Genomic DNA, 13,383 nt, shown 5'->3' on the forward strand with positions numbered 1-13,383 from the left:
CTGGCTTCTGCATCTTGCCAACGTTGGCTTCTGTATCTTGCCAACATTGGCAAAATGTTTTATGCACCATTTGGATGCATCTGGCCAGCGTTGGCGTCTGCATCTTGCCAACGCTGGCTTCTGCATCTTGCCAACGTTGGCTTCTGCATCTTGCCAACATTGGCTTCTGCATCTTGCCAACGTTGGCAAAATGTTTTATGCACCATTTGGATGCATCTGACCAGCGTTGGCGTCTGCATCTTGCCACCGTTGGCGTCTGCATTTAGCCAACGTCGACTTCTGCATCTAGCCAACGTTGGCTTCTGTATCTTGCCAAAGTTGGCAAAACGTTTTATGCACCATTTTGCTTCATCTTGCCAACGTTGGCATCTGTGTCTGGGAAACGTTGGCAAGATGGCTTGTACACCATTTTGCTTCATCTGGCGCCTAAATTCTGGTTGACTTTTATGCATCATGATGCTGCTTCTGACCTATTGACTATTGTGATGCCCGCGCTTTGACCAAGGTTGGACATGCGAAGCAAGCTGGTGCATAAAACATCTGAACAGCATTGGCATCTACATTTGCCAAACGTCTCTGTACCTAAACCTCGCTCATCACCAAAAGTTTATTGTTGAACCTAGCTAATCCTTGGGCAAAAGAACAGCAGCAACACGGATTTATAAGCAACACTACTCCCTTTGTGACAAAGCAAAGTAACAGCCGAGCTTCGTATATTTTCACATTTATTAGAAACAAGCCACATCAAATCGTATTGATAGATGGAGATTCATTGCACATCAGCAGCTTTTTCTTGTGTATCTTTATCATTCTGAATTCCTGCAAATGAAACAAAAATATTTAATTCAAGAGGGCTGTTTGACAACAGTGTAGGATTTTGATCAGTTGTCGTCCAGGATAATACGAAGTTAATTGACAATCTGCAATATCAATGTAATATCCCTCTCTCCAACGTGCGTGACAAAAAACTTATCATTCGATTCTGCGCCACGCAGAGCAATATTCAAGTTCCAATACATTCTAATTGCGTGTACAGTAGTTATTCAACAACTAAAGCAACACATTCGCTGTTGTCTTTCAAACATATAACAAGCTCACCAAAAGTTAGTTTTTGCCCTTTTCGGCCACCAATTGCCTGTCCTTCCAATTTCGAAATCACTCTGAAACTCTTCATCAATTTGCTGCACGGCAGCAGCTTTGTCGTGCGCCATCACCATGTCTAATCATGAAAGTAAAAAAAGAAGTGTTAAATCAGTATATAAATGCCGACGCCCGACATAGCCTACTAACCACCATGTTCGTTGTTCACATCAATGCGAGTACACCACTAAAACATTTTCATACATTACTCAATACTCTTCACAATTACATCATACATTAATCAAAAAAGCAAAATGGCATAGTTATGACATAATCATTTAGTCGTAGTAGAAACATTTATCCGTACTCACCAAGAACAACTTTTTTCAGATTCTTTTTTAAACAATCAAACGAGTGCTTAGACTTCACGATGTTTTTTTCTTTTCTTTCTTTGTTCTCGACATGACTTGAACTGTGTTGTGTTAGATAATAATAGTTGACATAAGTTCACTGATACAATCGCTTGCATTTTTGCCAACAACTTGACTTAAATTTGCGACCTGCAAAATGTAAATCGAATGTAATGACAGGGGTTTCATCCATCATATTAAAAAGCTTCAGCACTTGTTACAGACATTTTCGACTGTTACAAATGACAACCAACGTTTAAAGTTTATTTTGGGATTCCAGTCGTCTGTTGTGTTGCGTATATAGGTCGCAGTGAAGGCTACTGTAGTCTATATGTTGTCGCAATGGGCGCAAAATAAAACATATTATTATTATTATTATTCAGTTGACGGCAATGAAAGCTACATTTGCAAATACTCTACAACCATCACAAACCTATCCACACGACATAAAAATACGAACACATTCAAGCAGTCAGGCAAACACCGCCGGAGCAGCAAAATCAAAGATTGAGTAAAACCCTACACATGTTGTGGGGCATCACAAGCTCTGCTACTTTGCTGATATGTTCTTAGCACTCATCTAAGAGCACTGGCACTAAATTTGTCACGAGAATATTTCATATGAAAGTTTTCCATTGGTCATTGAGTTTTATAACTTTCTTTAAATTGAGTAAACGTAGCCTAGTGACAAAAACGACTTTACACAATTATTTCAGGTTCAATGCATAAAAGACGTTCACTTACCAGGTTTTCATAAACATTGTAGTAAGTCATTCCTATAGTTTCATTTTGATTATTTCTAAAACTCCTTTCGGCCGTAATATCTCAATGGAATTCGGTTTTTTTATATTTTCGATGCAAGAAGCGAAAATTCCTCTTAGCGCTGTTCACATAAACATTGTGCTTTCGGCTCTCCACGTAATTGTGTATTGCTCACAACCCTGGCACAACCGCCATGCTTGAACAGTCGAAGTGAATCGAGTGACGTCATAATCCCTTTAGCAAAGAATTAAGTCATGGCCTTTGTCTTCCTTCATAAAAAGAAAACAAGTTCTTCTTCTAAATTGCGTCTCCTCACGTTGATATAACACATCGCCGCATTCTAAAGCTTTGTTGCCTATTTCACTTCAACGCGTCATATTGCCCAGTCAAAGTTTAAGTAGTGACGTCATAATGGAGTTTTCACAACAATTATTGTGCCTGCAGTATTGTTCTGTGCAACGCGGGAGAAGAAAAAACGATTTGCCGGATCGTTGAAAGTAAAAGTAGCGATCGTTTTGTGAAATCTCGCTTCAAGAAATTGAGGAGAGATTTCGACGCAACATGACTGCTCCTGACAAAATATTAAAACACATTATAGTATTGTTAAACGTGAAAGTTAATAAAGCTGTTGTTGACTCCAGGAAAAAAAATGAAGACCTGGCAACTTGAATTTGCAACCACGTCTTTATTTTTATTATTTGTTAGCTGTTGCTAACAATATATTGGTGGCGCCAAAGCGTAAACTTCCTGGAAGTGCCCTCTGAATCACAAGACATCTCTTGCACTAAATTATCTGAAGCAATTGAATATGAACAAACGATTTATATCATAATGTTGTTGGTGCCAGAATATGCTGGAGAAACTATGTTTTTCTACTAAACCACATGAAAGAGTCATTTAGGCTATTGGTATTTTTAAATTATAAAACAAGTGCTGAAATGAAGTGCTAACACATCAAGCATATAATAACCAACCTTACAATTGTTTATTTTGTGGAAACGTGTAGGCTAATGGAAACTTTAAACTGTTTCGGCATCAAGCACGTTATCACGCTCGCGTTTTGTTGCTCCTACCATTTTCAAGATCTCTGCTTCGTTTGACATAAACCAACTAATTAAACCCTGGTCCTAAATATTCATAGTACCGGTAAGTTATATTTGTACGGTATCATAAAAAGAATAACAGCATTGATAGCCTATTATTACAATCATAGCAAAATGATGGTATACATTTGCTTAATTTGAAAGAAAACACCAAAATTGTTATGAATTGGCACAACGTTGGCAATGCTTCTGACCGAGGTTGGCCAATCACACAACAGTGTTTTGCAGCAATACCACATGAAAAAGGTTTGTGTTAGTATTTTTCAAGTTTAAAACAAATAAACCTGAAATAAAATCTTTGAGACCATTTTGAACGCTTAATAAGAAGTATTGAAATTGTTGGCATATTGTTGGCAATGTTGGACGAAATTGCCGACCTTGTGCCCTCACATCCAGCATACAGCCAACGTTGCAATTGTTTGTTTTGTAGAAACGTGTAGGCTAATGGAAACTTTAAACTGTTTCGGTATCAAGCACGTTATCGCGTTCGCGTTTTGTTGCTCCTACCTTTTTCTAGACCTCTGCTCAGTTTGGCATAAACAAACTGAAATGAAACTACTTTGTTGGCAAAGCATTGGCTACTCTTCTGACCAACGCTGGTCTTAAATATTCATAATATACTTGTACGGTATCAGAAAATAATAACAGCATTGATCGCCTATTATTAAAATTTAAAATTGTAGCAAAATGATGGCATACATTTGCTTAATTTGAAAGAAAACACTGAAATTGTTATGAATTGGCACAACGTTGGCAATGCTTCTGACCGATGTTAGCCAATCACACAACTGTGGTTTGCAGCAATACCACGTGAAAAGAGGTTTGTGTTAGTATTTTTCAAGTTTAAAACAAATAAACCTGAAATAAAATCTTTGAGACCTTTTTGAACGCTTAATAAGAAGTATTGAAATTGTTGGCAATGTTGGACGAAATTGCCGACCTTGTGCCCTCACATCCAGCATATAGCCAACGTTGCAATTGTTTATTTTGTGGAAACGTGTAGGCTAATGGAAACTGTAAAACTGTTTCGGTCAAGCACGTTATCTCGTTCGCGTTTTGTTGCTCCTACCTTTTTCTTGACCTCTGCTCAGTTTGGCATAAACAAACTGAAATGAAACTATACTTTGTTGGCAAAGCATTGGCTAGTCTTCTGACCAACGCTGGTCTTAAATATTCATAATATACTTGTACGGTATCAGAAAATAATAACAGCATTGATCGCCTATTATTAAAATTTAAAATTGTAGCAAAATGATGGCATACATTTGCATAATTTGAAAGAAAACACTGAAATTGTTATGAATTGGCACAACGTTGGCAATGCTTCTGACCGATGTTAGCCAATCACACAACAGTGTTTTGAAGCAATACCACGTGAAAAGAGGTTTGTGTTAGTATTTTTCAAGTTTGAAACAAATAAACCTGAAATAAAATCTTCGAGACCTTTTTGAACGCTTAATAAGAAGTATTGAAATTGTTGGCATATTGTTGGCAATGTTGGACAAAATTGCCGACCTTGTGCCCTCACATCCAGCATATAGCCAACGTTGCAATTGTTTATTTTGTGGAAACGTGTAGGCTAATGGAAACTGTAAAACTGTTTCGGTCAAGCACGTTATCTCGTTCGCGTTTTGTTGCTCCTACCTTTTTCTTGACCTCTGCTCAGTTTGGCATAAACAAACTGAAATGAAACTATACTTTGTTGGCAAAGCATTGGCTAGTCTTCTGACCAACGCTGGTCTTAAATATTCATAATATACTTGTACGGTATCAGAAAATAATAACAGCATTGATCGCCTATTATTAAAATTTAAAATTGTAGCAAAATGATGGCATACATTTGCATAATTTGAAAGAAAACACTGAAATTGTTATGAATTGGCACAACGTTGGCAATGCTTCTGACCGATGTTAGCCAATCACACAACAGTGTTTTGAAGCAATACCACGTGAAAAGAGGTTTGTGTTAGTATTTTTCAAGTTTGAAACAAATAAACCTGAAATAAAATCTTCGAGACCTTTTTGAACGCTTAATAAGAAGTATTGAAATTGTTGGCATATTGTTGGCAATGTTGGACAAAATTGCCGACCTTGTGCCCTCACATCCAGCATATAGCCAACGTTGCAATTGTTTATTTTGTGGAAACGTGTAGGCTAATGGAAACTTTAAACTGTTTCGGTCAAGCACGTTATCTCGTTCGCGTTTTGTTGCTCCTACCTTTTTCTAGATCTCTGCTCAGTTTGGCATAAACAAACTGAAATGAAACTACTTTGTTGGCAAAGCATTGGCTACTCTTCTGACCAACGCTGGTCTTAAATATTCATAATATACTTGTACGGTATCAGAAAATAATAACAGCATTGATCGCCTATTATTAAAATTTAAAATTGTAGCAAAATGATGGCATACATTTGCTTAATTTGAAAAAAAACGCCAAAATTGTTATAAATTGGCACAACGTTGGCAATGCTTCTGACCGATGTTAACCAATCACACAACTGTGTTTTGAAGCAATACCACATGAAAAGAGGTTTGTGTTAGTATTTTTCAAGTTTAAAACAAATAAACCTAAAATAAAATCTTTGAGACCTTTTTCAACGCACAATAAGAAGTATTGAAATTGTTGGCGTATTGTTGGCAATGTTGGCAAAATGTTGGACGAAATTGCCGACCTTGTGCCAACATACCCAGCATATAGCCAATGCTGGCCCAGCAATCAATGTTTGCTGGGTGCCAGAATGAAATGATACGAATAAAACAGAGTACTGCCTCGCGGAGTACACGTGACAAAAGGAGTGCAAAAGTAATCAAGGAAGCATGCTAACTGCAGGCATTTGTGCAGTTCTCAACCTTTTTTTTGTCCCATGAACCATTTTTTTTAAGAAAAAAATTCCATGGACCACTTTGTTTTGCTGACATCCCAAGAAGGCCATTTGTTGTAACTGTGTATTGCGCATAGGTCAGTGACCTCTAGCGTCAGTTTTCTAATTTGTAAATAACTCAATCTTGTAATTTGTAGACTACACTCAACCAAACTAGTTGCCCAATTTAAACAACCACAAGCTGAATGGGACCAGTGGCGGATGTAGAAAAAAATCAGGGAAAGGCAACAGATATTTGAAAGAATCAAAGCTCACAACAAGATTAAATAATCAATGAAAAGTTTAGGTGTAGAAAAGAAACAATTGTATCAAAATGTTTAGGAGTTTGACCCTAGATAATTTTGACAAAATAAACTTTGTTTTGTTCGCTTTTTGTGTATTTTCAAGCCCAATAATAATTAATGTGCTTCTTTGTCAAAACGCACACCTTGTAGTTGACCGAATTCATCAAATGAATATCGGATTTCTCTTGAGGCTGAGTGACGTTTTGAATGTTTTTTCTTTTAAGGCCACAAAAGGATTTCAGAAAATTATTTATTGATGGTTTTCCACTGTCGAAACTATGCGTTTTCAACGCCACCTGTCGGGTTAATAAGATAGGATTGAGCGAGTGGAAAATTTCCTGCAAAAACGCAGAAAATTTAGGCTACAGCCACGTGTCTACGTGCCTTTCTATATTATGCTGCTATAGGTGGGGACATATAGTTTAAACATTTTGTAACAAAAGATCATGCGCATGCCTTGTAGAATCAATGCAACTTGCAAATCTAATGATGCCTTAGTTTGATGTTTCTGACACAAAAATTCAAAGCCAATTTTTGACAAACTTGTTCAATCTTAATCTTTCAACGACGCCTTGCGTATTGTATCAGGATGCCTGAAACCTACACCTACTGAGTTTTTACCAGTTCTTTCAGGCATCGCCCCTGCTGAGCTTCGCCGCAAAGCTGCCACACTCTCCCTGGCTCGCCGGTCACTGGAGCCACACCACGCGCTCCACAGTGTCGTGTGTTTCTGAGCACGGCGCTCTGTCCCTCAAGCTTATTACTCAGTTAATTATTGCCTTGTTTTCTACACGCCTTGGTTCTACGTTTTCTTCATTCGTTCATTCATTCAGTTCTGTTGTTGCAGCATTGTATACGTTCGGAAGCAGTTATTTATGTATCCTTTTATTTGCAGATGTAGGTGCTTTCTATTTTATTAAAGCCTTTGCAAGGTTGTTGTACAAGTGAATTAAGTTTACCGTAAACCGGGGCTACATTGAACGCTTTTTGACTTCAAAATGAAGTGCATCAGCGGTTTCTTAACCTATCCGCACTAAATTGCAATATGTTAGGGGGACCAACTAGGTCTCTAAATAGCACAAACAACATTCAGTTTTAATCTCTATCTTAACCGCTTTTTTTAGAAAATTGTCGGTGTTCAAAGTAACCCCGTGATCGGGGTTACTTTGAACAGACGTGAATTGTTTACGTTTGTTCAAATTTGGCTGTATATGAGGTTACTTTAAACACATTGAAAGTTTTTAAAAAGCCTTTTTGATATCGGTACCGTAGTATATTGACAATAAACAACATATTTCACTGAAGAGAACATATTTACACAAACTGGTACACGAATTGGCAATAGCAATTATTATGCTACAGGAAGACAAGGAATATGGCTCAAAACAGTTCATATTAACGTAGGTTTTGCAACTACTTTCCCCACATGTATTCGAAGTCAGGAAATCGAAGAATATTTCTGTTATTCAGAGGAATGGCTTTGGGCTGTACTTTGACAATATCATCCCACTCATAGAGCATCTCATCTTCGGTTTGGGGCCATCTCCATCCATTTCGATTGCACTTTGTCAATGTCGATACCACCGCTCCTTCGCTCTCAACACTTGTCACTTTACCGGGAAACTGTTGCTCTTCGTATTCAACAATTATGTACTCTCCAATTGCAATATATTTTTTGTTAGATTCTTCTGCTTTATTTTCTTCAATATCACCATCAGAAACCGTATCATCCTCTGAAGCACCATCTTCTATGCTTTCGTCCTCATACGACTCATCGCCTTCCGATTCATCTTCACCGTCCGTACCGGTAACTGCAGTTGCACTTTTAGATGTGCCTGCAAAAATATTTATCCAGAACAGCAGTGCAATGAAATCGAATGAAGTTAATGATGTGCTTTCATAGCAGAAATATATTAGACACCAATACCAGTACTGGTACATAAAATTAAGTTATTTAACCTTTGCAATAAAACTAACAAAACAGAGGATTCTAGAAATAAAAGAATGGTTACCGGTATGTGCTCTGGTGCTCACCTGCTTCTGCTATCTCATCACATGTGATGCTTTTCCCTGGAATGGCATTGATCTTCTTTCTTCTCTTCTTTGGTCTGTCCTCATCCACATCATTCTGAGCACTCCAAGAACTGCATCTGACACTCTGCGAGCTGTGTCGGTACCGGTACTGGCATCGCCATTTTCATTCAAATCATAGTCTGGAAGCCGTTCCAACACTTTTTGCGGATCGAAAGGATGAATACCGCATTTTCGAAATCCACTTTTGACGTTCAAAGTAACCCCAGAATACTGTTCAAAGTAACCCCATCTAGCATATGACTCAAGCTTTTCAAAACTACTACAAAAAAACTCGATGGGCATATTGATATAACTTGCTTATGACTTACCCTTCAATTGATAAAAAGGTCTTGGCCAAAAGCGTTAAAACCACTCAGACACACAGTGAAGTATTCTTACCTTGCCAAAACTGATTATTTCCCTCAAAATCGAGGTTGAAAGCAAACTAGTCTCAAAGCAGCAATCTTCTTTTTTTTCGAACAGAAAGGGTTTCCATAAATAGTTTACCATACACTATTTACAAATTGACTGCTAAACAGAAAAATAAAATAAGCGAAGATACGTTTTTAGGTAAACATACAATGAACAAACAAAATAAAAAAAAATGTTCAAAGTTACCCTGGCGTTCAAAGTAGCCCCGGTTTACGGTACTTCAATTTAATAAAATAGTAGCTATGCATAAGTTCATGCAACCCCAAGTGTTTGGGGTCGACTCAAACTCCCCGGAAGCCTCAAGAAAGTGGCAACATTGGAAGCGGACGTTTCGAAACTTCATCGCAAGGATTGAGGGTGCTGATGCGCAAGCGAAGCTCGACATCCTAGTAAATTTACTAGAGTCACATGTGTATGCGGACATCAGTGAATGTGACACTTACGATAACGCCATTGCTCAGTTGGACACCCTCTACAATAAACCAATCAACGAAATTTTTGCGCGACACCGGCTTAACACATGCAGGCAAAAAGTGGACGAACCTCTGGAAAGTTTTCTTCAAAGACTAAAACAACTCAGTGCTGACTGCAACTTTAGTGCAGTTTCTGCAGCTCAAAACAAAGAAGCAGCCATTTGGGACGCCTTTATTGCGGGAATTACTTCAAGTTACATCCGACAAAGACTTCTTGAAGACAATGTCTTGGAACTACAAAGAGTCTTTGAAAAAGCTCGGTCGGTTTATGATGCCCAACGTAATGCCGAAGCGTACGTTATGCCCCCTGGCGGAGAAGCTTTGAATGATCCTCTAGCTGTGTGCGAGTCACGTTCTTGGGATTCCCAATCCAGCAACAAAACGCCACCTCGCAAAAGCGACTGCCTTGCAATAGAGCAGAAAAAATGCTTCTTTTGTGGCAGAAGACTTCATCCCAGAGACAAATGTCCTGCCAAAGAACAGATTTGCTACAAATGTAACAAAAAAGGCCACTTCGCTAACGTGTGCCGTTCGACGAGCAGTAACGCAACCGCTGCATGTTAATCAACAAGCTTGGCAGCTCTCACATCGATGTCTAAATCAGATCAAAACGTAAACGTATCCATTGAGATCAATGGAAAACTAGCTAAATGCCTTATTGACACGGGCGCCCAAAACAACCACTTAAGCCATGAATTCAGTCATCGCGCTAACTTGAAAGTAAGCTATAGTGACGAGCAGCATGTGGATTTAGCTGTAAAAGGCTCATCAGTGAAAACTCGAGGCTCCTGCTTTGCAACTCTACAACTCCTGGATCGCGATTATGCTGATGTGAAATTCAGTGTCATGGACGGACTACTCTGGGACGTAATTCTTGGACGTGAGTTTTTACAACAGCATAAATGCGTAAATTTTAACTTTGGAGGATCTGAACAACCTTTGAACCTTGGGGCCTTAAAACCTTTGAGGAGCCCAATGCCAGTACGTTTATTTGAGCATATGACAGGAGACTGTTGCCTAATGCCCAATTGCTTCCAAATCACGTCGATACTCTAAAGCTGATCAAAGTTTTATTAAGAATCAAGTCGCTCAACTCTTGCGTGATGATGTTATTGAACCAAGCACGTCACCATGGCGTGCTCAATTGGTAATTGTAAAAAATGAAAACCATAAAAAACGCATGTGCGTGGACTACAGTCAAACAGTAAATAAATTTACTTTGCTCGATGCCTACCCGATTCCGAACATGCAAAGCATTATAGATAATGTTTCTCAGTACAAATGGTTTTCTACTCTGGATCTACGCAGCGCTTATCACCAAGTTCCCTTGCTGCCTGAAGGACAAGAGTACACCGCCTTTGAAGCCAACGGACAGCTGTATCACTTTAAAAGGATTCCGTTTGGCCTTAAGAATGCAGTGCCTTGTTTTCAACGAGTTATCAATGGAATCATTTCGACATATGCTTGCAAAGGAACATTTGCCTATCTTGATGACGTTACGGTGTGTGGTGAGACGCGCGAGGAGCACGATAAAAATCTTCAAGTTTTCCTGGGTGCTGCAAAAGACTGTAATCTAACGTTTAATGAAGACAAATGTAGTTTTTGCGTAGAAACAATAACATTGTTAGGATATCGCATCTCGAAAGGTGTGGTTGAACCAGATCCTGAAAGAGTAAAACCAGTTATTGAAATGCCTGTTCCTAACACTGCTAAAGAACTTCAGCGCGTGGTAGGCATGTTTGCTTACTATGCGCAGTGGATCCCTCATTACTCGGAAAAAATTAAACCTCTGGTTTTGTCAAAAACTTTCCCACTTGACAAGCAAGCAAAACAAGCTCTCTCCACGTTGAAAAAGGATTTGAGCATTGCTACTCTTGGGACAGTAAATGAACAACTCCCGTTTGTGCTTGAAACCGACGCATCCGACAACGCAGTATCAGCAACGCTGAATCAGCAAGGACGCCCTGTAGCTTTGTTTTCGAGGATGCTAAACAAGAGTGAAATTCGATATTCCAGCGTAGAAAAGGAAGCTTTAGCGATCGTCGAAGCAGTACGAAAATGGAAGCATTTCCTAAGTGGTCGTCATTTCACGGTTGTGACGGATCAAAAGTCAGTTTCATTTATGTACTCAAGCACAAATCATAACAAAATTAAAAACAATAAAGTGCAACGATGGCGCATGGAACTAAATGAGTTCAATTTTGACATTGTTTACCGCTCTGGGAAATATAACTCCGCTCCCGATGCACTGTCCAGAGCATACATTGCTACGATGCATAATAATGTGCTGCACGATATTCATGTATCTTTATGCCATCCTGGTATAACTCGTTTGCTTCATTTTGTTCGAACTAAAAATCTACCTTATTCTGTCGACGACGTTCGGAAAACGGTGCAAAACTGCAGCGTATGTGCAGAAATCAAACCTAACTTTTATAAACCACCTAATGCGCATCTTGTTAAAGCTACCCAGCCGTTTGAGCGACTGAGTTTAGATTTCAAAGGCCCTATGCCGTCTGTGTCCAAGAACAAATACATGTTAACAGTTGTGGACGAATTTTCTCGTTTTCCTTTCGCGTTTCCTTGTGCAAGTACTGATGCGCGAACTGTTATTTCTTGTTTAAACCAATTGTTTGCGTTGTTTGGTATGCCTGCGTATGTACACTCCGATAGGGGCTCGGCTTTCATGTCCAAAGAACTATCATCGTATCTTAATAGTCATGGTGTTGCATGCAGTAGGACGTCTGTCTATAATGCTCCTGGAAACGGACAATGTGAAAGGTATAATGGAATAATTTGGTCTGCAGTGAAATCAGCATTAAAGTCTCGTAAACTTGACATGTCGCGCTGGGAAAGCGTGCTATCCGACGCTTTGCATTCTATCCGCTCTTTGCTTTGCACCGCTACAAATGAAACGCCTCACGAAAGGTTATTTGTGTATAAACGTCGATCGTCATTTGGAGTTTCTATGCCGACATGGTTATCAACACCAAATAAAGTGTTTCTACGGCGTCATGTTCGTTTATCAAAGTATGATCCTGTTGTTGACGAAGTAGAGCTCATGCATGCCACCCCTAACTATGCTCGTGTTCGTTTTCCTTCTGGCAGAGAAACAACGGTCTCTCTCAAAGATATTGCACCATTGGGACAAGCGGATGAACCTGTTTTACCGGTTGACCAGGATGTTCCAGTCGAAGCAAACTTAACACGTTTGCCTCCTCCAGTAGCGAATGGTGAAGCTATTGCTCTACCCAATGGATTTGTAAATAATGACGTGACTTCAACATCACCGGATGTAAATTTAAGTGTGCGTAGTGACGATGGCGACATTGTACAACGTGAAACTACTGATCACTCTATGTCATCGTCTTCGCCCACCACTGATACAACACACTTACGCAGATCTACTCGTATTCGTCGTTCGGTTGATCGTTATGGTGCAGTGCCATATTTTTAGCAGTCTGCTTTGATTCATGTAAAATCACGCTTGCTGTCCAAGTTACGCTTATGAACTATATTTTGCGTGGTTGTGCTATATATAATGCAATTTTGAGAGGGGGAGAATGTCGTGTGTTTCTGAGCACGGCACTCTGTCCCTCAAGCTTATTACTCAGTTAATTATTGCCTTGTTTTCTACACGCCTTGGTTCTACGTTTTCTTCATTCGTTCATTCATTCAGTTCTGTTGTTGTAGCATTATGTACGTTCGAAAGCAGTTATTTATGTATCCTTTTATTTGCAGATGTAGTTGCTTTCTATTTTATTAAAGCCTTTGCAAGGTTGTTGTACAAGTGAATTAAGTTTACTTCACACAGCTATACCACCAGATCGGTAATAAAGAAACATCTCAAATCGAGAAGCCCCCTTTATCGCTCAAGCACAAC

At 39.1% G+C, this 13,383-nt stretch overlaps 1 protein-coding gene and 1 long non-coding RNA gene across 2 annotated transcripts; one reads left to right on the top strand and one right to left on the bottom strand.

Annotated features, from left to right (window-relative positions):
- Positions 1–712: 712 nt before the first annotated feature.
- LOC145787099 (uncharacterized) lies at positions 713–1,764 on the bottom strand. The gene is made up of 3 exons (XR_014291370.1): positions 1,452–1,764; positions 1,099–1,219; positions 713–819 (listed from the first exon to the last, which is right to left on the bottom strand). It is a non-coding gene; the product is annotated as an uncharacterized LOC145787099 (long non-coding RNA).
- Positions 1,765–9,269: 7,505 nt separating this feature from the next.
- Positions 9,270–10,064, top strand: LOC145787224 (uncharacterized). Its single transcript, XM_082598946.1, has one exon. The coding sequence runs from the start codon at positions 9,270–9,272 to the stop codon at positions 10,062–10,064; it is 795 nt and encodes a 264-aa protein (XP_082455072.1).
- The last annotated feature ends 3,319 nt before the right edge of the window (positions 10,065–13,383 follow it).

The sequence above is a fragment of the Aplidium turbinatum genome, chromosome 18 (assembly GCF_918807975.1).
Source record: "Aplidium turbinatum chromosome 18, kaAplTurb1.1, whole genome shotgun sequence".
Classification (NCBI taxonomy): Eukaryota; Metazoa; Chordata; class Ascidiacea; order Aplousobranchia; family Polyclinidae; genus Aplidium; species Aplidium turbinatum.

Excerpts from the sequence above, each read along its gene's own strand:
- LOC145787224 (XM_082598946.1), top strand. The coding sequence starts at position 9,270 with ATGCATAAGTTCATGCAACCCCAAGTGTTTGGGGTCGACTCAAACTCC.